Source organism: Tauraco erythrolophus, chromosome 24 (genome assembly GCF_009769465.1).
Source record: "Tauraco erythrolophus isolate bTauEry1 chromosome 24, bTauEry1.pri, whole genome shotgun sequence".
NCBI classification, from domain to species: domain Eukaryota; kingdom Metazoa; phylum Chordata; class Aves; order Musophagiformes; family Musophagidae; genus Tauraco; species Tauraco erythrolophus.
The window spans coordinates 6,175,055-6,198,102 of NC_141488.1; the positions used below are offsets into that span (position 1 = coordinate 6,175,055).

The 23,048-nt window shown below is 57.5% G+C and overlaps 5 protein-coding genes across 6 annotated transcripts; 3 read left to right on the forward strand and 2 right to left on the reverse strand.

The window, feature by feature from the left end:
- The first annotated feature begins 213 nt into the window (after positions 1-213).
- DCDC2B (doublecortin domain containing 2B) lies at positions 214-4,736 on the forward strand. Its single transcript, XM_086625902.1, has 8 exons — positions 214-491; positions 1,277-1,334; positions 1,863-1,939; positions 2,174-2,305; positions 2,816-2,962; positions 3,887-3,955; positions 4,185-4,387; positions 4,630-4,736. Exons 1-8 carry the CDS (start codon positions 214-216, stop codon positions 4,734-4,736), a joined length of 1,071 nt encoding a protein of 356 aa, XP_086482028.1.
- Positions 4,737-6,997: 2,261 nt separating this feature from the next.
- TMEM234 (transmembrane protein 234) lies at positions 6,998-9,707 on the reverse strand. The gene is made up of 5 exons (XM_086626211.1): positions 9,695-9,707; positions 9,087-9,238; positions 8,402-8,468; positions 8,120-8,212; positions 6,998-7,378 (listed from the first exon to the last, which is right to left on the reverse strand). The coding sequence occupies exons 1-5, from the start codon at positions 9,705-9,707 to the stop codon at positions 7,317-7,319; spliced, it is 387 nt and encodes a 128-aa protein (XP_086482337.1). The 3' UTR covers positions 6,998-7,316.
- A 45-nt stretch (positions 9,708-9,752) lies between these two features.
- Positions 9,753-14,318, forward strand: EIF3I (eukaryotic translation initiation factor 3 subunit I). Its single transcript, XM_086625924.1, has 11 exons — positions 9,753-9,792; positions 9,975-10,067; positions 10,204-10,291; positions 10,917-10,982; positions 11,303-11,452; positions 11,560-11,687; positions 12,287-12,397; positions 12,758-12,847; positions 13,268-13,341; positions 13,541-13,633; positions 13,949-14,318. Exons 1-11 carry the CDS (start codon positions 9,790-9,792, stop codon positions 14,028-14,030), a joined length of 978 nt encoding a protein of 325 aa, XP_086482050.1. The 5' UTR covers positions 9,753-9,789; the 3' UTR covers positions 14,031-14,318.
- A 979-nt stretch (positions 14,319-15,297) lies between these two features.
- Positions 15,298-18,802, reverse strand: LOC104373105 (myotubularin-related protein 9-like). 2 transcript variants are annotated; one of them, XM_086625922.1, is made up of 11 exons: positions 18,606-18,802; positions 18,339-18,398; positions 17,942-18,050; positions 17,495-17,620; positions 17,185-17,358; positions 16,846-17,063; positions 16,561-16,722; positions 16,287-16,428; positions 15,969-16,189; positions 15,599-15,750; positions 15,298-15,461 (listed from the first exon to the last, which is right to left on the reverse strand). In XM_086625922.1, the coding sequence occupies exons 1-11, from the start codon at positions 18,800-18,802 to the stop codon at positions 15,298-15,300; spliced, it is 1,725 nt and encodes a 574-aa protein (XP_086482048.1). The 2 variants fall into 2 exon arrangements, with proteins under 2 accessions (XP_086482048.1, XP_086482049.1); XM_086625923.1 differs by lacking the exon at positions 18,339-18,398.
- A 2,009-nt stretch (positions 18,803-20,811) lies between these two features.
- Positions 20,812-21,963, forward strand: FAM167B (family with sequence similarity 167 member B). Its single transcript, XM_086626236.1, has 2 exons — positions 20,812-21,102; positions 21,700-21,963. The coding sequence occupies exons 1-2, from the start codon at positions 20,812-20,814 to the stop codon at positions 21,961-21,963; spliced, it is 555 nt and encodes a 184-aa protein (XP_086482362.1).
- Positions 21,964-23,048: the final 1,085 nt, after the last annotated feature.

Here is a 23,048-nt window from a genome sequence, read left to right on the forward strand (position 1 = left end):
TGGCTCCAGATGAGCCCACAACTTCCTCCTGTTGCACCTGCATCCATGGAGACAGGCAGTCACGCCAGACCGCACTGGGAAGGGACAGCAGAGCGTGAGAGCAGCTGGTCAGCAGGGCTTGGGCTCAGCAGGAGGCTGGCTGGAGCTCTCCTCTGTGCCTCACACTGGTCTGCTTGCCTCTGTGATCAGCGGGGCTGGCTTGACCCCCAGGGGATGAGCTCCCGTGGCTTAGCTCTGGCACCTCCAGCCAAGAACGTCGTGGTGTATCGCAACGGTGACCCCTTCTTCCCTGGGAGGAAGTTTGTGGTGAACCAGCGGCGGTTCCTGACCTTCGAGGCGTTTCTGAACGAGGTGACCACGAGCATTCGTGCACCCTTGGCTGTGAGGAACCTCTACACGCCCAGGCACGGCCGCCGCGTCGCTGAGCTGGGGGACCTGCAGGATGGGTGCCAGTATGTGGCTGCGGGCTTTGAAAAGTTCAAAAGGCTCGAGTGAGTAGACAGAGCTTTGGTCTCTGGGTGTGGTAAGCAGCTTCCCATCACCTCTGGGGGGAACGTACTGGGGTGTGAATGGAAAAAAGCTGAGAGGGGTACAAACCCAATGAAAAACAGAGACAGGTTAGCTTCTTTTCCTACTGGAAACTACTGGACATGCTTCAGATCGCATGGAAAATGCAAATATTCCTGATAAGGTCGCTTGGCTTTCAGAAGAAAACACGTTGGGGGAGGCACGGTTCTCACAGGATGTTGTGATGGGTGCTGCTCTGCTTTCCGCGCACCTTGTTTTGTGGTGTGGGGGAGGTTCTGCTGCCCGCTTCCTTGGCACAGCTGCCGGTCCCACCGTCTCCACTGAGATGTTTTACTTTGGTTTGATGGAGGTTTTTTGTTTCCTGATCCTGCACAAAGTGAGTTGTTTTGGCTCATCCTGAAATACAGAGGGTTAAAGAGGTTTTTGTGGCATCACTTGACTCTCGAGGCTCTTGGAGCCTTCATTAGTGAACCACACAAAGGAATAAAATGTTTTGGTTGTCTTTAGCATGGGGATCTGAGATGGTCTGTATTGGGCTGGGAATTCCTTAAACGTAGCAGACTTTAATTTAGACTGGAGTTCTGGGAGACCATGAGGTGGGGCACCTGGAGAACTGTTTCAGAAGTGACCTAGATAAGTGACCGGCGCATCCGGTGGCGATGCTCCAAGCAGAGCGGTTTTCCTCGCTGCTCTTCAGTCAGCCATGGCCCAGCTGGTGTGTGGCAACATCGTGGTCTTGTTCTCACAGCTACTTAAATCCTGGAAGGAAGGTGCAACGTGGGACGAGGAACAGCCAGGGTCTGCAGGTGAGTTCCCTGAGCTGGGGGGGAGCGCAGAATGAGCCAGGAGGTGCGAGAGGCACGAGGGGTGATGAAACTAAAGTTGAGAGGCTGCGAGGTGCCCAGTGGAGATGAGGAGAAAGTGCCACCATAATCAGTGGGACATGTGAGGCAGCGCGGCGGCTGCTGCTGTGTGCCTTCATCCCCCTTAATGGTGCAGGGAGGGATCTGTGCTCGGAGGTTCACTGGTGATTCTGGAACGCACTCAGCTACGTGAAGAGCCTCTCCAGCCTTGGTGTTGCTGACAACAAACCCCACCTAGCAGCAGCAAGCGTGAAGGCAGGGCCAGCGGTGTCCCGGGGCCAGCGGTGTCCCCCAGGGCAGGAGGTGTCCCCCAGAGCCAGCAGTGTCCCGGGGCCAGCGGAGTCCCCCAGGGCAGGAGGTGTCCCAGGACAGGCAGCTCCTGATGGAGAAAAGGGAACAGCCCTGGGAAGCTGGGTGCCAGGCTGGGTGCCAGGGCTGTCCCTGTTCTTGTGCACTGAACTCGGTCTCTAGTTCCGCACTGCAGCTCCCTGGAAGTCGGACGTCTTGGCGCGACGGCAGAAGCATGCCCACCTGCCCTGCGTGATACAGTAAGTGCCTTCGTGTTTCCTCCTTGGAGGGTCTCTGGGAATGTTTTCAGAGGCTGGAAGAGGGAATTTCTCTGTGAGATCCCAGGAGTGCTGCCCCACAGGGACAATTCCCAACTTCTACCAGAAAGATTTGTTGTAAATATCGTCCAGGCACCAGTGGCTGGCTTTTCTCCCCATCTTCCACAGCTGTGGGAATACCGGCTCATGGCATGCTCTGGGTTGTTTTTACTGCAGTGTTTTCCGGAATGGGGATTTGCTGAGCCCTCCCTTCCCACTGCCACTCTCCGAGAGCACTCCGCTGCAGTGGGACGTGCTCCTGGGCACACTGACAAAGAAAGCTGGCCTGCGCAGCGGAGCTGTTCACAAGTGGGTATCAGATAAGGCACTGCTGGCTCCTCTTTCCTTACGTCCAGAACACGAGCAGCTCGGATTAGCATGGAGGACAGGGAATTCAGACAGCCACTTCTAGCCTGCTTTTGCAAACTCGTTGGATTTTCAGGTTCTCCCATCTTTAAATAGCGACACCACCAAGGTCCTGGGTGCTTTGTGAGGAGGGCTGATGTTGCTGGTGGTCTGGTGAAAAAGCAAACAGCAAAGCCTGGCATAAAAAGGAGTTTATGTCTAGAGGGAGGGGCTTTTATCCAACAAACACAGCCAACCTTCTCCTACATCCAGTTACTGACGCCCAAGGAGAAGGCTGAGATCTGCTGCATCTCACTGGGTGTAATGCTCTGTGTACTTCCCTGGAGTAACACTAGGAATGACCGATTCTCTCCGCCATCTCTTGGTCCTGTTTACCACTTCACACTTCTTCACGCTGAGGGGTTGCTCAGGGTCTTCTGACAGCTCTAAACCCTTTGCTATCTCTTCCTTGAGGCTCTGCAGGCTGGATGGAACCCGGGTGTCTGGCAGAGAGGAGGTGGCGAGCGGCGGTTACTACGTGGCGGTGGGAAATGAGGAGTACAAAAAACTGCCTTACTTGGAGCTGCTGGTGCCCCGGGATTCTGCGTGCAGGACGCTGCGGTACGCAGGCTGTGTCTGAGTCTTTAAAGAATCCTCTCCATGGTGGTCTTCAGCTAAAGCCAACCTCTCTGTAGCCCTCCCGTTCAGTGCTGTCTGCTTCAAGACTTGAGTTTCGCTGCACGTGTCGAAAGTTTAAGAAGAAATAAGGTGTTTTCGAAGCTTTTGGTGTAAGGGTTAGCCCCTGAAATCCCAATCCACCAGAGAAAACAAGTGGTTTGGTTGTTTCTCAGTTAAGTGTTCATCAAACACTGAGGAGCACCTGCCCATTAGGCCGGGCATCGAATCTCACAGGCCTGTGGTGGGCAGTGTGGTGTAACAGGGATGTGTGCTGCTGCGCAGGGTGCTCTGCCTGCGCTGAGAAAAAACGCCTCCAGGGGCTCTCTGTTCTGGGAAAAAGGGAGATCACCTTCTCCTGCAGCTGACTTCTGCCTGATGCTGAGAATCTGCTGCTTCTTTCTTACAGGAACCGCCCGAACAGCAGGCGCAAAAAGCACCGCAGAGGGGTAGGTGGCTCGGCTGGCGCGGGACTGGGTGTGCTGTGGAAGCAGTTGCTTTTGTGCAGACATCCATCCGTAAGCAGAGGATGTGTACAGGGTCTCCATTCCCAGTTGCCATGGCTACAGCATCCTTGCTGGGCACAGTTCCCAAAAGAGAGGAGCTAGAGACAGCTACCTGGCCAGCTCACACTTGAGTCAAATCTCACAGCCTGATGAGAAACTCCTGAAGGTGCCCTCACTTGTTTCTCCTCCTTTTTGGCTGATGGGTAAGGAGAGTTCGTCCTGGAGCTACCCTACCTTTCCTGCTCACCGTGTGGGTAAAATGCCCAACGTGTCCTGGATTGTCCACTGAAAAGCACATCTGCACTATTTTCAAAGTGCTGTTCTGCTTCTAACATTTCCTTTTCCTCCTCTTGTTTGTTTTCAGTTTGGTGGGCTCTGCGCTGCCTCCCAGGTCAGTGCTGGTGACTCTGCTCTTGCTGAACCACCTCAACAGGTAGCAGTGACTGCAAAAAGGGGTTTATGTGTTCCCTGTACCTGTTTCACTTGTAGTATCAACTTAAAACCCCGGTCAGAGAGTGCAGTGTTACAGCTTCGTACCAGTCAGGACTGGGGGTCACAGGGGAAAGCTGTGGTGTTTAGCGGAGTGCCCTGCAAACCTCCTCTGGTTTTATAAACTGCTTTCTCAAGAAGGCCTTTCAGATGTGTGTGATGAATACTTGCAGCTGGACAGTCACAGGGTGCAGACCACAGGAGCTGCGGAGAAGGAGAAGATCCCAGCTGCTTTTCCACAACGGCAAAGGCAAGCCAGGAAATCTCACCTCCAAGGGGAAGAGTCCGTTTTCCACGCTAAACCTGTCCGTGCAGGACAAAACAGAAGGAGCAACAGGAATGTGCAGCACTGGTTTGATCAAGGTAATGGACACTGGTTTGATCAAGGTAATGGACACTGCTGTAAGCGTAGAGGAAGACTGGCTTTACTTTGATGCTGAAGGACAAAATACCTGCAGATGCACTGAAAGCAAGCAGTGATGCATCCCATAACTTCTGCATTTCTGCTTCTTTCCTTGTCTGGGCACATACGAGGACCTTTCTGTAGCCTCAGCAGGACCAGGCCGTGGCTATCTGCAATACCCATTGAACAGCTGTTTTCTTTTCTTCTCCTGGCAGAAGAGAGTGTCTATAAAGCCAGAGATCCCAGGAAGGAGATGCGAGGTGCCCAGGAAACAAAAGAGGATGAACGCACAAGGGTGGATGTCCCCATTGACCAGGTATGAGGAATGATTTCCTGCCCTCTTAGGAGCCTCAGTGCTGCAGGGGAGTGTTCATGGTGCCACGAGAACCTGTGCGTGCTGCAGGTTTGGCACAGCAGGGAGGCCAGCTCCAAGAGCCAGCCCGAGGGCACATCCATCCATAGTTTAGAGGAACTGCTTGGGGAAGTCCTTCAGTGAAGTTTTCTCACTTTTTGAGTCCTGTTGGGTTTGCAAAGCACCGCGCTGCTGTGTAGGGATGAAAGTAACCACCAGGGGGAACTTCAGAAACCAGAGGCCAGTGTGGAACTGCAGAGCTTTGCATGTTAGAAAGCCGAGATTGTCACCTGGGTCATGAACATTCCCCTTCTGGAGCATGAGAGTCACAGCTTCCCACTGTAGCAAGGACATCAAAGGCTTTCTTGGATTTTTTCCCGTGTACTACTTCTATCCTTACTCCTGTCCCAGGGATTTGCAGAAGAACTTACACCAAAGGCCAAAACGATACACCACAGTAAGGTATTTATCCCACTTCACAGAACCATGAAGTGTGGGAGATCCTTCCTGGCTGTGCTCAGATTTCTTACACTAAAATTCCGCACTCCCAAATATTCCTTGATAAGCAGAACTTGCCTGTAGCCAGGTGAAGCTGAGGAGCTGGCACGGAATAAACACGTAATTCATAAAATGGCTGAACACACTTATTAGTAACAAATTTAAACCCTTTTTTTAAAAGGGAAAAAAAGCAGTTCTTTTTAAACCAAACTTCTGTGTGAAAAATGTGTGCAAGGGGCTTATTGTTTTTGGAGAATTAATGTTTGAAACTTTTCCTAAGCACCTTTAGAACCGATGCAGTGGGATGACGAGCACTATACTGTAGGTGACTCACAGGCTTGCCTAGGTAGTGCTTCTGGAGCAATTGGAACTTCAAAGGAAAACAACTCCTTTGAACTCAGAGAAAGCCCTGGTCAGGAATTCACTAATGGTTCCTGACTTCTTGGCTCACTGGGGAGCCTGGTGTGCTCTTTGTTTCAGAGGCTGGGCTGGCATTTCCCAGGGAGGTGGGTGCCCTGATGCCACTGCTTTCCATTGACCTGTCCCCCCCCCAAATCATCCTCCTTCACAGTCGTTATTTGAGTGTCACAGACACTGCAGAAGGGGAGAATCATTGGGCATTAAATAAATACATTTTGAATTTAATCGAGACGCGAGTTTGCACACCAAAGCCACAGTGAGACTGGAAATGGAATGCAGGAGTAGTCCCAGAATCTTCCTGTCATAGCCAGGTGCTACATTAATAACGGTATTTTTCTCACCGCAAAAAGGCACGGACAGCAGACAAACCACAAAAACTGTGACAAGGAAAAGGGAGGCCAGTGACCCCAAGACTGAAAAGCACCGAATGATGTTGCCCTGGGCAGAAAAGAGCTCTGAGGAGTTCACAAAGGGAGTGTGAGGGGAGAAGACAGTGAGGTACACAGCTGTCTGCACAGCTGCAGATAACAAAAACATGAATTCCAGATTTCTGCAACACCACAGACTGGCCAAATTTTTTGTGGAAATAACAAACTCTTCTAACATCAAGCATCCTCCTTGTCTGGGATCGTCCCTCTTGCCTCATCCCCGTGGCGTGACGGCATGGCAGAGGAGATGGCTGCTTCTCTGCTCTCTGAACTGGTTTGTGGCTGAGCTTGGGAAGGAGGAATCACCACATGGAGCACACGCCTTTGTAACAGAACCTGCCAGGAAGCTCCTTCTGCGTCAGACACTTCTTACGGAGAGATTTCATCGCGTCGTTGTCCCTCTGATTCGGAATGCCTGGATAATGTCTGCAGCAATCAAACCTCTTCCCCAAAATATACACATCTCGTTTCTCTTACCTTGTTTTGGGTGCATCTGCCTGATTTAGTCATAGTAATAAACAGCTCTTGTACTAACCCTCTCTGTGCAAGGCTTCCTGTACTCCTTCCCTACTGCTCCTGATTAATTACAAGAGTAACAAGTTGTGGGTTTTTTTTCCTTCTGTGATCCACCTTGTAGATCCGTAGAAAACCACCCTTCTTTCCCTAAGGACAAACTGCACTGTTGTTATTTTACAGACAAGAGGCACTCTACAAAGATAAAAAAGATGTGGTGACCTCAGTGAAGGGGCTGTGCAGTGTCACCTGGTACATGCCAGCTGAGTGCAGGGGAGGAAGCCCCTTCCACATGCTTGGCCATGAAAGGGAGAGTTCCTAAATAGATTTCTTCTACAGAAAAAAAACAACAGTTGGGCCCAGAAGCTCCTGTTGAATGATTTATTAGCCATTTATTATCCCTCCAGTGCTGAACAAGACAGTTCAATCATCTTTGAAACACCTCCAGACAGAGAAATTCCTTGACTCAAGACATTAAATAGGATGTCCTTGCAACGTGCCTTGTTCCACCTTGGTGCTCAGGGGATACAGTCCATGTTTTCATAGTTTTTGACATCTGTGTGTCAAAACACAGCTTCCAGGGTCCAACTGACCCAAACGGTCTGCTGCTGAGCCAGAAGCTCCCCTCTTCAGCCACGGGGCTGTTCACCTTTGAACAAGTTGTGTTCTTCTGCTTCTCACTGCGTCTTGTTCACGAACTGGCTACACACAGCGTGACTCCGAGGATGGTGAGCAGCATTCCTGTCACAGCCCCTGTAGAAATGAGCAATAACATACTGGGAACTTGCACAACTCAACGCTGGTCAGTCAGACCTTCCCATTGCTAAATACGCGATGCTCACATGTCGTGGTCAATGGGATGGCATAAATGCCTGGACAGGTATAACCTGGACCAGGAGAGTCTGGAAGGGGTTTCGATCTCCATCTCTGGACTGCCTGTGTCCACTGAGCAAAGCACGTTTCTGAGAAAACACTGGTGGTGCTGTGTGTCTGGGTAGCGAGAACCAGGGTTAAACACCACAAAACCACTTTAGTGTGTTCCTACAGCTATTGTGCCAGGTCCTGGTGTTTTTAAGCTTTCAAGTTTCCTGCTCGTTTTTCGACTTTCTGAGCAGGGTAATGTTACTGTAGGATGTAAGGGATGGAAAGAAGGATGGGTGGTGACATTTAGGGGCTTACAGGACATTCCTTTTCCATGGTGGGCATGTTATTTAGTGCTTCTCTTATGGTTAAACATCTAGTTAGGTAAAGGCTCAGGCTTGTAAACTCTGTTAGCTCAGAATAGCCAATTCTCACTTAGAATTTACTAGCCTTGCCCACTTACAAGTCCATTTCAATTCCCTTTCAGGTCCTGTGGCAAGAACTACTGCTTAACTAGTTAAAGCCCTTCCGTGGGTATTGCTGTTTTTCAGGAGACCAGAGGGTTGCCCATGCTATTAAGTCAGCAAATAGATGCAGGGGACAATGTGAGGAAATGTTTTAAGCATAACTTACTTTTGCCACCGACATCCTCTCCCAGAAGCCTCCCAGTCACCAGTGTAACTATCAAAGCCAGGGAGTTGCACAGTGGTACTGCCAGGGACAGATCTGAAATCAAACAGTTTTAACACAAATGGCTGAAAATGGATAATCTTGGACAAATCATAGGACACTTGTTTTATTGGTGATTATTATAAGACAGCTGCTTCATGTTTAGCTGAGTGACCAGAGTACTCAGTATCACTTATCCTCCCAAAATCCCAATCAACCCACTCCACGAAAGCAACGAGAACTAACCTGCGGACGCCAGAGTGAGGTAGAAGAGGAGAGATCCACCTTGATTGAGCAGAAACGGCACCATGTACTGCAGGAGGAACACAAGCCTGTCAGCTGCTGCCTGTGAACCCACTGGGCACCCCCGGACCCGCTCACCCTGTACCGTGTTTGGCAGTGGATGTGTGGCACGCTGGCAATTCTGCTGCCAGTCAGCAGCTGCCCAACGTCTCAGCTCCCCGACCCGCAGAAGGCACGCTGTGCTTATATCATGCCAAATACGAGGGCTAATGACCTGCCACCTGTGAAAGCGTCTCGATTCTGCAAAGGAAGAGCCACGCTACAGGCAATTAAATGAAACATTACCCATAGAATCATAGACTGGTTTGGGTTGGGAGGGACCTCAAAGACCATCTAGTTCCAACCCCCCTGCCATGGACAGGGACACCCTCCACTACACCAGGTTGCTCAAAGCCTCATCCAACCTGGCCTGGAACACTTCCAGGGATGGGGCAGCCACGGCTTCTCTGGGCAACACGTTCCAGTGCCTCACCAAACAAAATACCCAGGATAAAGGATTCTGACGACAACTAAAACACTTCAGAGTCCAAGTAAAAGTATCGAGTCCAGAAGCAGACAGGTAGGAACGATCCCCACGGCAGTTTTGACACCCAGCTGCCCCCCCCCGGGAGCCCGGCCGCGGTCGTACCTTGTAGCTGCGGCCCAGGAAGCGGCTCTCGGCCAGCAGCTGCCGCAGGCGGCCCGGCCGCCGCACCTCCTCCAGCCCCGCCGCGCCCGCCCGCAGGAACGGCGCGGTGCCGCCCCACAGCACCGCCACCAGCACCAGCGCCGCGGCTTCTCCTGCGGCACAGCACCCTCGTCGCTGCCCTCCGAGGGCCCGCGCTGGGTCAGCCCGCCCTCACCTCCCCCGCGGAGGGGCCGCAGCCAGGCCCGCCCTCCCCAGAGCTGTCCGCCATCACGAAGGGCCCCAACTGCCGCAGCCCCCGCAGCGAAGGCACCTCACAGCGCCCTCAAGGAAACCCCCAGAGCCCGCCAAGCCCGCGCCCACGCTCCCCCCCCAGCAGGAGAGGCCCCGCTGCAGCCCCAACCCGCCGCCATCTTCTCCCCTCAGCAGGCGAACCCCACAGCCGCTCTGCCCCCTCAGCGAAACCCCCTCCCGAGCCCCGCCCGCCGCCACATCCCCCCTCCCTCAGAGCGATCCCGCACAAAAATCCACCCCGCGGTTGTTTCTTTTCCCAATGGAAAGCGCCGTTTCCCGCTCCCCACAGACCCTTCCCCTCCATCCCGGAAGCTCACCCAGGGTCGCCATAGCGACGGTGACGTGTTTCCGCCCCCCTCCCCGCTGCGAGGCGGAAGTGAACGCGGCGCGCTCTCGCCTCAGCGCCGCCGCCATGGTGAGAGCGGGGCCGGGGATGGCAGAGCGGTGGTCGGGCCGTGAAAAACCCGCCGCTCCGGGGCTCCCGGGTCGTTGGGGGGGTGGGGGGCGGCCACCGGCCGCCCCCCACCCCCCCCAACGACCCGGGAGCCGAGGGCCGCGCCCTCCCGAGACATTAAATGGCGTCTCCCCCCCTCGCAGAAGCCGATCCTGCTGCAGGGCCATGAGCGCTCCATCACGCAGATCAAGTACAACCGGGAGGGAGACCTGCTCTTCACCGTGGCCAAGGATCCCGTGAGCGCAGCGGGCCCTGCCCGTGTCCCCTCCCCGGGTGAAAACCGCCATAATGGAGCGGGTGTTCATCAGTCCTGTTAATTAATCTGTTTGCTAAGAGGGGTGTTTGTTTTTTGTTTTTTTTTTCTTCCCCCAGATTGTCAACGTTTGGTATTCCGTGAACGGAGAGAGGCTCGGCACCTACAACGGCCACACAGGAGCTGTCTGGTGTGTGGATGCAGACTGTATCCTTTGATCCCAGAAACCGGTTTGTCCCATCCATTTTCTTCACCATGAGCATTCACTTGGGCTGATTCCTCCCAGCTGCTGCACTGTTTGCTCTTGAAGAGGAGCACGGGGGTGATACAGCGTGTTTAGCTCTTGTGCTGTCTTTCCCTTACTCCAGCTTTTGGGTATTTCCTGGAAAATTTTTCTTCCTAACTCTGTCCCAGCTGAAACCAGGACAGCTGTTTGGAATAACATGCGCAGCGTGGCCCATCTGCTGTCGTTTGTGCATCGTTTCTTTTGCTGTGGTGGCTCTGGTGGCTCAGGGAAGGTGTCCAAGTTGCACAAGGGCTTCTGTCTCCAGCGTGAGCAGCAGGTAGTGGAGACAAAAACGTGCAAAGATTGTGTCAGTGCAAGAGCTGCAACGTTTTTCTTTCATGTTTCAAGAGGAAAGTTGTGGGGTTTGTAATGGGAGCCCTTGGACTCCTTGTCTGTCTATACTAGAGTATTGCTGGTCCTGGAATGGAATTTGTCCGGTATCTGTGGGATAGGATTTTCAGTCTTGTGTATAAATATTCTCAGGGAATTTAGACAGTGGCTTTTTGGGGCTGAGAGCGCGCTGATATTCCCTAACTGGTGGCCTAGGGGACACACGCCATGTGCTCACTGGTTCTGCAGACAACAGCTGTCGGCTCTGGGACTGTGAAACTGGTAAGCCTCTATAAAACCAGTAAAACTCTCTATAAACACATAGCTGTGCTGGGGTCACAGCTCTGCCCTGCTGCCTGCTGCGCTTGGAGTGTGTGGTGCCGTGTGCTTGTTCACCCCTCTGGAAGAGGTCTGGGTCTGGACTGGGACTACTGGAGGGGAGCGTTTGTGTGCGTGCTGGTTTCTCAGGAATACTGAGTGAATTTCCTCCCTTCACCGCCCGAGCAGAACGTGCAGTCCCTGCCCGTGGGCTGCACGCAGTGCGCTCGTCCTCCCTCGCAGCGAGAGGCTCCGCGCAGTGACGGCGTCTGCTCTGTATTCAGGGAAGCAGCTCGCGCTGGTGAAGACCAGCTCAGCGGTGAGAACGTGTGGCTTCGACTTTGGAGGAAACATCATCATGTTTTCCACGGACAAGCAGATGGGGTATCAGTGCTTCGTGAGCTTCTTTGACCTCCGGGACCCCAGCCAGATCGGTGAGGGATCCGGGCCAGCGCCTGCACGAGGGAATAAGGGGAAGCGTTGACCGCCAGAGCCGGTGCCACTGTGTCTATCTGTCTGTCTGTCTCCTTCCTTCCTGCAGAGAACAACGAGCCTTACATGAAAATCCCCTGCAGTGATTCTAAAATCACGAGTGCTGTGTGGGGCCCTCTGGGAGAGTTCATCATCGCAGGACATGAGAGCGGAGAGCTAAACCAGTTCAGTGCCAAGGTCAGTCCGATAAGGAACAGCATCTCCCTCGGGCAGCAGTGCCTGGGGGAGGGTATCGCAGTGTTCCTGTCGTGCTCATAGAATCACAGAATGGTTTGGGTTGGAAGGGACCTCAAAGACCATCCAGTTCCAACCCCCCTGCCATGGGCAGGAACACCTTCCACTACACCAGGTTGCCCAAAGCCTCATCCAGCCTGGCCTTGGACACTTCCAGGGATGGGGCATCTACAGTTTCTCTGGGCAACCTGTGCCAGTGCCTCACCACCCTCAGAGTGAAAAATTTCTTCCTTATATCCAATCTAAATCTGCCCTCTTTCAGTTTAAATCCATTGCCCCATGTCCTGTCACTACACGCCCTTGGAAAAAGTCCCTCTCCAGCTTTCCTGGATCTGTCATGGGACAGAATAGGAGATTTTTGGCTCAAACCAGCAGCCTCATGGAAGGACAGTTGAAGTATGCAGCTCCCTTGAGCAAGGCTGATGTACCAACATCTGCCCCGCTGCTGCCAGCGACATCTCCTGAGTCGTTTTTAGTGGAGAAGTTATGTGCACGCTCACTCCACGTGCCAGCACGTTGAAACCGCTTCCTTCACCCTTCAGTCAGGGGAGCAGCTTTCAAACATCAAGGAGCACACCAAGCAAATCAACGACATCCAGACCTCCAGGGACATGACCATGTTCATCACAGCCTCCAAGGACAACACGGCCAAGGTGAGGCCTCCCGTCAGAAATGCAGCTGGCAGGAGCTCTGCCCAGAGCCGTGCCTGTCACAGAGGTTGGCTCCTCAGGAATTTGGGGAAGTGTAAAGTCAAAGCTTAGTGGGAAAGTTCCGTGAGAAAGGAGAGGCACCACCACGTTCAATTAAGAGCCAGGCACTGGAAACATTACCAAAATTAAGGCTGCAGTTTGCTACCTCGGGAAGATGATAGAGGTGGGAGTTACTTTAGGCCAATATTTTGGGATTCTGGGCAAATGTTTTTGAGGTTTGAGTAGAGCTCGCAGCCGGATTTGGGTGAGCTAAGGGTGCTGCCAGCCCTTCCGCAGAACAACTCTCTCCTCGTTGCCTCGTAGCTGTTTGACTGCACGACGCTGGAGCATTTGAAGACGTTCCGGACGGAGCGACCAGTGAACTCTGCCGCACTCTCCCCCATTTTCGATCACGTAAGGATGAGCGTGCTCGTTGGAATGGTCCGACGGTGACTCCTGCCTTGTCCCAGGAAGCTGGAAGGCAGAGTGGCACCAGTCCCGCTAAAAAACAGGACCGTGGGATGGGATGGGGGACCTTGGCCATGGGATGGGATGGGGGAACTCGACTGTGGGATGGATCGGGCGAACTTGGCCATGAGATGGATCGGGGGAACTTGACTGCGGTCTGGTGCAGAGAACAAGGCTTTGTGTCCTCTGATCTTAACGAAGCGTGGCTGGGAGGTGGGAACTTCTCCAGGGCTGGACTCAGCCCTGCTCCTGAGTTTCTGGGATCAGCTGGGATAGGAGGAGGCTTCCCCAAGGCTTGGCTCCCTCTGTCTGCAGCTGAGCACGGTGTAAGCAGCACTGAAGTGCTGTGGCTTCTCTCCTTTGCAGGTCGTGCTTGGTGGCGGGCAGGAGGCCATGGATGTGACCACAACCTCCACCAGGATTGGCAAATTTGAGGCGAGGTTGGTCCTTTTCCTCTGGCAGGGTCAAGTCCTCAACTGGAGGACTGGTGACAGCCTAGGAGTGCTTCTCCTAGTGCATCTTTCTCCTGGCAGTGTTGGAGGAGTCATTAAACTTGAAGAGCTTTTTTAAGGAAACCCTGATTGTGTCCCTAACCAGGCTCCCAACTTCTCGAGACGATTTAAATCTTCTTTCTCCCAGGTTCTTCCACTTGGCTTTTGAAGAAGAGTTTGGCAGAGTGAAGGGTCACTTTGGTCCGATAAACAGCGTTGCTTTTCACCCTGATGGGAAGAGGTGAGGATCTCTTGCAGTGTGCCCCAGTCCAGCCCAGCTTGCTTTTTGGTTGGGACATGGCTGGGCTGACGTGAGCTGTGCAGTGGGAATGGAGCTGGCACCGTCCTGAACTCTCCCACTCCCGCCCTGCTGCCTCCACCCGGGCTGGCCGCGGGGTTCACACTCACGCCCTGTTGCACATTTTTTGGTGTCCCGTGACTCCTTTGTTAGTTTTTGGAGGGGGCTGTGAGAACTGGCTCCGCTGCTGGTATAATCCTGGGCACCGTGAGCTTCTGACAACGTCGGTGACTCTGTCCTTTCTTCCCTCCTGCGCAGTTACAGCAGTGGGGGCGAGGACGGCTACGTCCGCATCCATTACTTCGACCCCCAGTACTTCGAGTTCGAGTTTGAAGCTTAAAGGAGCTTCCTCCCCTCTCCTCTTCCCTGTCCTCCTTCACGCCGTCGGCTCCTGCGCAGAGCTGTTGTAAGGCATGAAGTCGGTCCACTCCACAGGAGGCAGCAGGAAGCAGCTGGTAGCAGTCTCGGGGGGCTGTGTGAAGGTGGGGAACTAGAAACCCAACCAGCTCAGAAGGGCAGGACTGGTTTTCACGGGGGGTCGGGAAGGTGGGGAAGGGAGGGCCTGCCCTGGGGGATGCTTCCTGCACTGCTGGGTGTATTTATACATCGCGGGAGAAAAAAAAAATCATCAGGGAATAAATAGAAATCTTTATAAACACAAGAAAAAGCATCTCCGTGGGGTTTTTGTTGTTTTGGTGGGTTTTTTTTGGTCTGGAACAAATTTAAGCTGAGTGCTTTGCTTTCCTGGCTCTGTTGGCAGTGCCTCGCTGCCCACCTTGGGCAGGCAGCAGGGCTGTTCCTCCCAGGGCCTCTGTCTGCCGCAGGCTGACTGCTTCCCAGGGAAGATCTGTACCTACGGATCAGGTCGGGCCCTGAAGTGTGAACAGGTTGGAAGTGCAGCAGCCAGGCATTGTTTTCCAGATGACACGCACGCGCCCAGTTCTGGGGCTTTGTTTATTTGCTGGACTTGACCCTGAGCCAGCTTTCCTCATGGAACAGTTATTTCCTGCACTAGTACTCCTGTGCTGCCAATCCTCGCCCTTCCAGCCCTCTCGCCCTGTGCCTGTCTGTCTGGAAGGGATGGTTTGTATCTCTTTCCTTCCTCCAAACTGGGTTCAAGGAGAGATTTCCTGGCCTGGCTCCCAGTTTGGAGTGACTGACTGCTCTTTGTGGAGAGTGCTGCAGGTTCAGCGTGTTCTGCTGAGTTTTGCTGGGCTGTGCCAGGCAGGGGCTGCGAGCCAGGCACGCCGCGGTGGCAGCTGCTGGGCACATCTGCCTCCTGCTGCCTCCTGCCCTTCTGCTCCGCCGCAGTCCAGGTACGAGCGCTGCTGAAATCCCGCGGGAAGGAGCCCTGCGTGCCAGGGAGCGGGGCTGCTCCCGCCCCTACGCAAGAGCGGAAAAGCAGGCATGGGCTGGGAGAGAGACCACTTTACTGGAACAGGCTCAGTCTGTGCAGCCCAGAGGCTGCGAAAGGGACTCTGTCCCCCCTCCCAGGGATGTCCTCGGGTTCCGTGGGGCCCATGTCCTGCGCTTTTCCCACAGAAAGCCCCAGTGTCACCTTGGCCCAGCAGCCCGCGGGGATGGGGGGAAGTTGCCTACGCTGCCGTTCATCTTTCATTCTCCGTCCGGGCAGCGGGCTCGGAGAGGGACTGGCTCAGCCTGTTCTCTGCGCTCTCCTTCATGGGGGGGTCGTTGCCTTCTACTAAGCGCTGGATCTCCGCCCAGGCCTCGTCCAGGTGCTGGGATGAACGGATCCATCGGAAGAATAAGCCTGGGAGAGAAGGAAGGGGCTGTGTGTCACTTCAGTCGTGCCGTGGCCCTGTCGAGGGGGAAGAGCAGAGCAGCTTTCTCTCACCCAGCCCAGCTCGGAGCTGAAGATGGGTTTGGAGAGCGCCGGAGCCGGCTTACCCTGCCAGAGCTGGATGCTCTGGGGCTCAACGGAGGGCCAGATGACCAGGGCGTTGTGCGAGTAGAGAGGGTTCAGGTACTTCTCCTTCTCCCCAGGCTGGTTCAGCCAGGCCCAGAGGGAATGCGTCCTCTCCTTCACTTTACACAGGCACCTACGGGACAGTTGAGACACGTTTCAGTCTCTGCCAGGGGTTGTGGGGCCAAGTTTGACCCAGGTTGTGACCTGGAGAGCTTCCTTCTGCCCTATCCGGCAGCGTGAAGGCAGGGGCTGACCCTGCCCTGGCTGCACCGGGTCTGCCCCAAGGGCACAGTGGTGACCGTGGCATCGCTCCTAGGGGACAGTGCTGTCCCCACCTCCCACCCCGCTCACCTCTCCTTCTCGTTGCTGCAGAGGAAGGTGCCGTAGGCAGAGGCGTAGGCGTTGTCAAAGAGGGTGAGGAGAAGGCACTCGCCAAACTCCAGGGAGAAGGGGAACTGGCGGCTCAGCTGCCACACGCAGTCGAGGAAGAGGAGGAAAAGCGGCGCCTCCTGCTTCAGCCGGGCATGGGAGTAGGCAGAGCGGGCGCAGCGGAGGTGGAAGGGATGGCCAGCCTGCAGGACCCCCGAGGGCGAATAATGAGGGTGAAGGGGAGTGGGGAGTGTCCAGCCAGGCTGGGATCTCCAGCCCTCTTGGGACCACCAACCTCACCTCGATCCACTCCCGCTCCAGCAGCCCCTGGAAGCCCACCAGCGTGCGGCAGGACGGGTCCAGGATCACCTGGGCCAGCGCCGTCACCAGCAGCGTCGTGTCCGTGCCCTCCGCCCCGTGCACCAGCACGCTGGCCCCCTCCCTGTGGGCAAGCGTGGGCAGTTGGGGCGATGCCGGCTGTGCCAGCAAGCCCGGGATGACGCCCGAGGTTTGTGCCACACTGAGAACTTGGAAAGAGGGAAAGTGGGGGCCACGGGGCGGCAGCCCCCCTTACCTGTCCATGCACTGTGCGGCCAGGCAGGCCGTGCTCAGGGCCGCCTTGACGTGGCTCAGCCAGCGGCAGCTCTCCAGCCGGCTCAGCCACCGGTCCATGGTGACCGCGGTGTCGTTGCAGGCTTCCACCAGCTTAATGAAGCTCTCCTGCAGCGGCCGGCCTCTGAGGGGGGAGGAAAGTGGTGTCAGGGGCTTGGCAAGTCTGTTTTTTGGAGTGGGCTGGGGTCTCCATGCCATCAGCGAGGCAGTGTGATCACCCATGTCGTGAGAACGCACAGCCCCTCACCTCTCCAGGGGCCGGTGCAGCCTCCTCCACTGTGGGTAGGAGGACTTGGGCTCTGTGCCCCCCCCCGTCATCCGAGCCTGCTTTGCCGCCTGGGCTGAGCGCGTGTCGATGATAAAGCCCCGATCCCCCTCGTCCAGCACCGTCCCCAGCAGCATCTCGTCCTCGCGGCAGCGCTTTCGGTTGGGGCCCGTCAGCGGCTGGCTGCTGCGGAGCATCGCCTGCGGGGTGAGGGACGGCAGGCTGGGGGGCACTGGGGCACCCCCACAGGATGCGGGGGTTTGAGCCACCAGCCCCCAAGGGCTGGCGGTGGCAGGAGAGGGGCCGGGGAGACGGACTCACGGTGCCGTTCTTGGGGTGGTAATAGCTGAGGACGGGGAATCGCCCGCCCTGCCGGAAACGGGCAGCCTTCCGCAAGGCATCATCGTCCACCGCTGCCGGCACGATGACGGCGGGAGGGTACGTGGGGCAGGTGGTGAAATCCCGGTTCACGTCGCTCAGCCGCCACTGGCTCGTCTAGGGGAGATGTGGGTTGGGGGGCTGCCTCGGGTGCCTCCTGGCAGCCCTGCCAGTGCGAGCCCCAGCGGGCAGCCCAGTGTGGGTGGGGGGAGTTGCTGCCCAGCCCAGCCGGGTCTCTCCCCTCCAGGCTCACCTGCGAGGCAATCTGTTGGAAGTACTGCTCGAGGGGGAAAAGGTGCCATCCTTCCTGGAGCTTCAGGTTCTGGGGTCTGTAGAAGAACGGGTACATCATCATCACGGAGTCCACCGAGGAGAGGGCCTGGAGTGGGAGCAAAAGTGGAGCTGGTCGTGGCTGGGCAGCACGGAGATGGCTGGGAACGTCCCCACTGTGCCCCCAGGCCAGCCTCGGCAAACCCCATCTCCATTCCCCACTCCTGGACACATCCCAGCTGGAAGCGAGGGCTGGGCAGGCAGGCGCTGGCACCACCTGCCCCGCGGGCACCCTGTGCCAACATGAGCCGGGAGCTGAGTGTTTACCCACGTTAATGACAGACCGAGAGCAAACACTGCAGGCGGCCGCTTTCTCCTGCCAACTCTTTGCCCCCTCGCACGGCCCGGGATGGGCTCTCCGGGAGCTCACCTCGACGGAGCTGGCGATGTTGAGACACTCCTCCATGCCCGGGATCTCCAGCTGCAGCACCTTCAGGTCTTTGCACCGGAGCGTGATGGTGCCGGAGGAACCGGCGAGCCTGGGGGAGGCAGGAGGAGCTTGAGGGCTGGCTGTAGGTCCGTGCACGCAGACAGACACACAGACACACGCCGAGCTGCCCTCTCCTCCCAGCAGAGCCGAGCAGGACAAAGCCAGAGGGCTGTGCTGGTGCCAAACTGCTGGCTCTCATCCGGCAGCGGTGGCACGCCTGTTTGAAACCAGGATTTCCACCATCTCCCTGCCCTGCCCAGGGCCTGGTGGTGCCCAACCACAAAGTCGGGCGCTGCCGGGTGGGTCAGCAGAGCCGAGAGAGTGTTAAAAGCCAAACCTGGTGTCTCGTGGGGAGCCGTTAGTCCGGGGCGGCTGGTACCAGCCTAAATTCTGCACTCTGAGGCACGGAGGAAAAAAGGAGGTCAATGCCAGGAGCCGCGAGCATCCCTGGCGTGGGCCGCGGGGAAGAGGAGGGATGAGGCTTGACGGGCAGTGCCATGGGGTGGCTGTGGGTGCTGGGAGAGCAGCGGGAATCTCCTCCAGCTAAGGCAGGGGGTGACACCCTTAGAAGGGAGCACGGGGCCGTCCACGGGGAGAGACCCACCTCTTCTCCACGGCATCCACGTTGCGGATGAGCAGCCAGAGCTCCACGGTGCCGGGCTGGGCGTCCCCCCCGGGGCAGGAGGAGAGGAGCAGGTGGTGGCTGGTGATGCACAGGGTGCCCTTCACCGCCGGCAGCCCCGCACACGACAGCACGACGCTCTCCACCGTCGCTGTCTTGATCAGCTCGGAGAACTCCATGGTGGTGCCAGCGGAAGTGGAGCCCCAGTGTAGCTGGCCCTTGCCGGGCGCAGGGACCTGCTGCCGGCGGCTGCCGCGGGGCGGGAGGGAGAAAGGGGAAATCCTGCAGCCACACGGCCCAGCCTGGAAACCCCTTCTTCCCTCTGCGTCACGCTGGGCCCTATGGCCTCACCCTCCTCTTCGTGTTTACATCGTCACCTACAGCATATGGAGCTGCCTCGCTGCAAAACGCAGGGCAGCGTGACTTACTTCCTCCCCCAGCAACGCTGTCATTGCAGACAGGGAAACTGAGGCAAGGGGCAGAGGGGGCTGAGCTGGCTCCGGGCTCCCTGGCAGTGCCCAGATCCCAAGCCAAGTACCCCGTGCCCGGTGCTGGCTGCACTGCAAGGTGGGGGGATTTTTGGTGGCTGGGGAAAATGCAACTGCTGCCTCACAAGGAGCAGCTCTGGGTCCTCTCCTGCCTGTGGTGGGGCCTGTCGCTCCAGGGCTGGATGGTGCTGCTGGACCCACGGCACAGCCTGACCCTGGCTCCCACGGGCTCTGCCTGCACCCACAGCCACCCTCGGGCCCAGGGACGGAGCAGAAGCTGCTGCCAAGTGCCCTGGGTGAAGAAGAGGAGGGTGAGGAGCTGGCAGCATTGCCTGCCCCGGCCACCCTTGTGCTTACCTGCTTGGGCTCGGCAGCAGGCAGGGACCTCGGGGTGCAAGTGGGGACCTCGGGGTGCAAGCAGGGGACTGTGGGGTGCAAGCAGAGATCTTGGGGTGCAAGCAGGAGACCTCAGAGCGCAAAGAGGGAACTGTTCAGTGTAAGCAGGGGATGTCAGCGTGCAAGCAGGGATCGCGGGGTGCAAGCAGAGGACCTTGGGGTGCATACAAGGATCTCGGGGTGCAAGCAGGAGACTGTAGGGCGTGAGCAGAGATGTCGGAGTGCAAGCAGGCGACCTCCGAGTGCAAACGGAACTGCTGGGCATAAGCAGGGGAGCTCAGCGTGCAAACAGGGATCTTGGGGCGCAAGCAGGAGATCTCAAGGCGCAAGCAGGGAGGCGGGCGATGCCCCGCACAGCCCTGCCATGCCGGCGGGGACGGCGGCTCGGCGCAGGGCTCCGCGCCCGGCGGATGTCGGGTTTAAGGTGGCCCGGCCCCGGGGCGGCTCCGCCGGCGGGCAGCGGGGACCGGGGCCGGGGCCGGGGGTCTGGGGACTCCCGGGGGGACAGCGCGGGGTGCGAGAGCGAGGGGACACGGGGGCTGCATGCGGGGTCTTTGGGGATGACTCCGGGGGGGGTCTAGAGGGGAAGGGGGGAACCATCCCCGGGGCAGGCGGTGCCCGTGGGGCGCAGGCGAAACCCGTAACCCACCGCCGCTGCTCGCGGACCCGCCCTGGGCAGCGCTTGAACCACCGGGGGATGGGGGGGAGTAGCGGGGGCAGCGGCCGGATCCTGACCGGGTTCCACCTTAACGGCCCGGCCGGGATGCGGGACCCCGGCTGCCCCCGGCTCTCGTCCTGTTCCCCCCCCCCCCCCAGTTTCTTTTTCCTTCCTTGGGCTTTTTTTTTGCTGACCCCCCCCCGGCCCCGGCCGGGTGCGGGAGGGCGGCGGCTCCCGGGGATAAATCATCCCCGCTCCGCCTTGCCAGAAGGTCCCGGTGAAGGCTTCCTCCGGGGGAACAGGGAGTCTCCTCCCAGCTGGAGACAATAATGCTAAAAAAGAAAAGAAAAGGAAAAAATAAAATTAAAAAAAGCGCCAAACACCACCGAACAAAACCAAAAATCCCCCTCCTTCGCACTCCTCTGGATAAGGAAAGTTCCTGCCCGTTAGAGCTGTCCTTGGAGTGCCCAACCTTTATTGTTCTGGGGGCGAATAAATAGCCGGGACTCGGGTGCAGCTGGGTGGGTGTCTGTGTTCAGGGTGCTCCTTGCTTTGTGGGTGCAGTGGGGCAGAGACTTCATTGGCACAGGGGCTTGGAGCTGGGAGAGGTCACCCAAGGGGTCTGGGGGCTCCAGTGGGTGCCACCATGCCCTTCGGTCACCTGAAGTTCAAGGAGTTGGGCGAGGAGGAGCCCACCTGGGAGGAGGAGAGCCTGGACAGCGTGAAGGCACTGACGGCCAAGCTGAAGCTGCAGACGCGGAGACCATCCTACCTGGAGTGGGAAGCCCGGGTGCGGGGGCAGCCTTGGCGCAGCCGGACCCCTGGGGCAGCGTGGGAGGCACAGCAGGGCCCTGGGTGCCCCAAGGACGAGTGGAATGGTGGCATCTGTGGCTTCTCCACTGTGGAAGCAGCTCTGGAGTGGCTCAGGACGGAGCTGGTGAGTAGCGGCCAGTGGGATGGGGGGCACGAGAGGTGGGCAAGGGCTGAACCCCAAGGCAGGGATGGGGCTACGGGGCTCCTCCATGCAGAGGGAGCGCTCGCAGCCCGACCTCCTGCAGCAGTGAAGGGATGTGCCGCAGCCAGGGCACTCCAGCCACAGCACAGTGCTTTGCTCCTTTGCCCTGCACAGCTGGCACATGTGGATTTTGCAAGGCACATATGGCTCTGCCTGTGTCCCCTGCACAGCGCCGGCATCACGGCTCTGTCAGGGTCCTGCCTGCTCTGCTGGTGGCACAGCTGTGGCACAGCCACGGTGGCTTTCGTGGGGTGGCACAGGCAGGAACAGCCACGTGGGTGCAAACCCACGGGTGGCTGAGCTGGCCCCAGGCTGTGATCTCGGCACAGACCCTGTGCCAACCCCGAGACTGTGTGTGTGGGGTCTGTGCTGATCCCAAGGCCGCTTGTGCATGTGGTCCGCAGTGGGTTTGTGCCCTGGCCGAGCCCCAACCCTGCTGCCCCAGCACCCCTACTCCTGCGGGGCGGCTGACCCCACTGTCGGTCCCGCTTCATTCCTGATGCCCGTCTCCCCATGCAGCGGGAGATGCAGGCTGCGGACCAGCGCCTGGCACAGCAGCTGATGCGCCTGCGGGCACAGCTGCATCAGCTGAAGGTCGAGCAGGCTTGCCACCAGCACAAGGAGATGCTGGATGACGCTACCTTCGGCCTCGAGGGCTGCGAGGAAGACTCGGACCTGCTCTGCAACATCCCTCCCAAGGCCGCCTTCCTGCTCTCCATGCCGCTCAAGCACATCGGCGTCACCCGTATGAACATCAACTCCCGACGGTTCTCCCTTTGCTGAGCATGGTGGGACCCCACGGATCACTCGGCACCGAGCCTGGATGGGACCCTCACAGGCACCCATGGGTGCATCTGGACCTTGTGGGACTCACAGATCCCTCCCAAAGTGCCTTGGGGTCTGCAGAGCTGCTGCCAGGGCTGAGCTCCCTTGGGGCAGGCAATGCTGAGCCGTGGGGCAATGCCATGCCACAGTGACGTGGGCAATGCCACCATCCCCATCGGGCACAGACTGTTTTAGGGCACCCAGTGCCCTGTCCCTAAGGATGGTGGGGTCAACCACAGTGGAAAACGCGGCGAGCAGCCCTTTGAGGAGGAATAAAAGGAGGCAAAGGCAAGAGCTGATGTTTTTTCCTTTTGTGCACGCAGCCGGGCACCTGCCTGCGCCCGCAGTTGTGGCTCCCAGGCCTTTGCCGTGGGGACCTGGGGGTGGCAGGAGGGACGGCGCTGCTATGGCCCCTTCCCTGGCTGCCCCCTGGGGCTTGGGCTCACGAGGTGGGCGGCTTCTCACCGGTTTCTGCCACAGGACGGCACCGTGTCGGGGAAACAACATCTCTGCTTTGGGGACCTCATCGCCAGCCTCTCCCCGGGTGCCCCTGGCAGCGGCTGGGTGCCTGGGTTGCACTGCTGCAGGAAATGCTCGTTACCAGACCCAGCTGTGAATAGAGGGGTTGTTTTTGAGGCTGGGAGGTGCTGGCGGCCGTGCTTGGGGTTCGGCAGCCCCCACACCCTCATCCTACCCCCTCTCCCGACCCCCTGGAGCACTGTGCTGGGAGCAGGAGGGACCCTGGGGGTAGTGCCAGCCGTGGCTGACAACGCTGCCGTCACTGCAGGGGTTTGCTTTTGTCTTTTTCCCTTCCTCCATCAACTCCAAACCCTTTACAAAAGAAGTTGTTGCTCAGGGATGAGACTTTCACAGAACACTTTTTGCAAATGGTGCCGGGGAAGATGTGAGATGACCTGGGGAAGCTGCGGGATGATGCAGGGATGATTTCAGGGGCTTCTTCTTCTTCCCAGGGTAGCAGCAGGACATGAGGAGAACCTCACGTGCACCCCAAGGCTGTGGCACACCTCAGGGCCTGGCAGTGC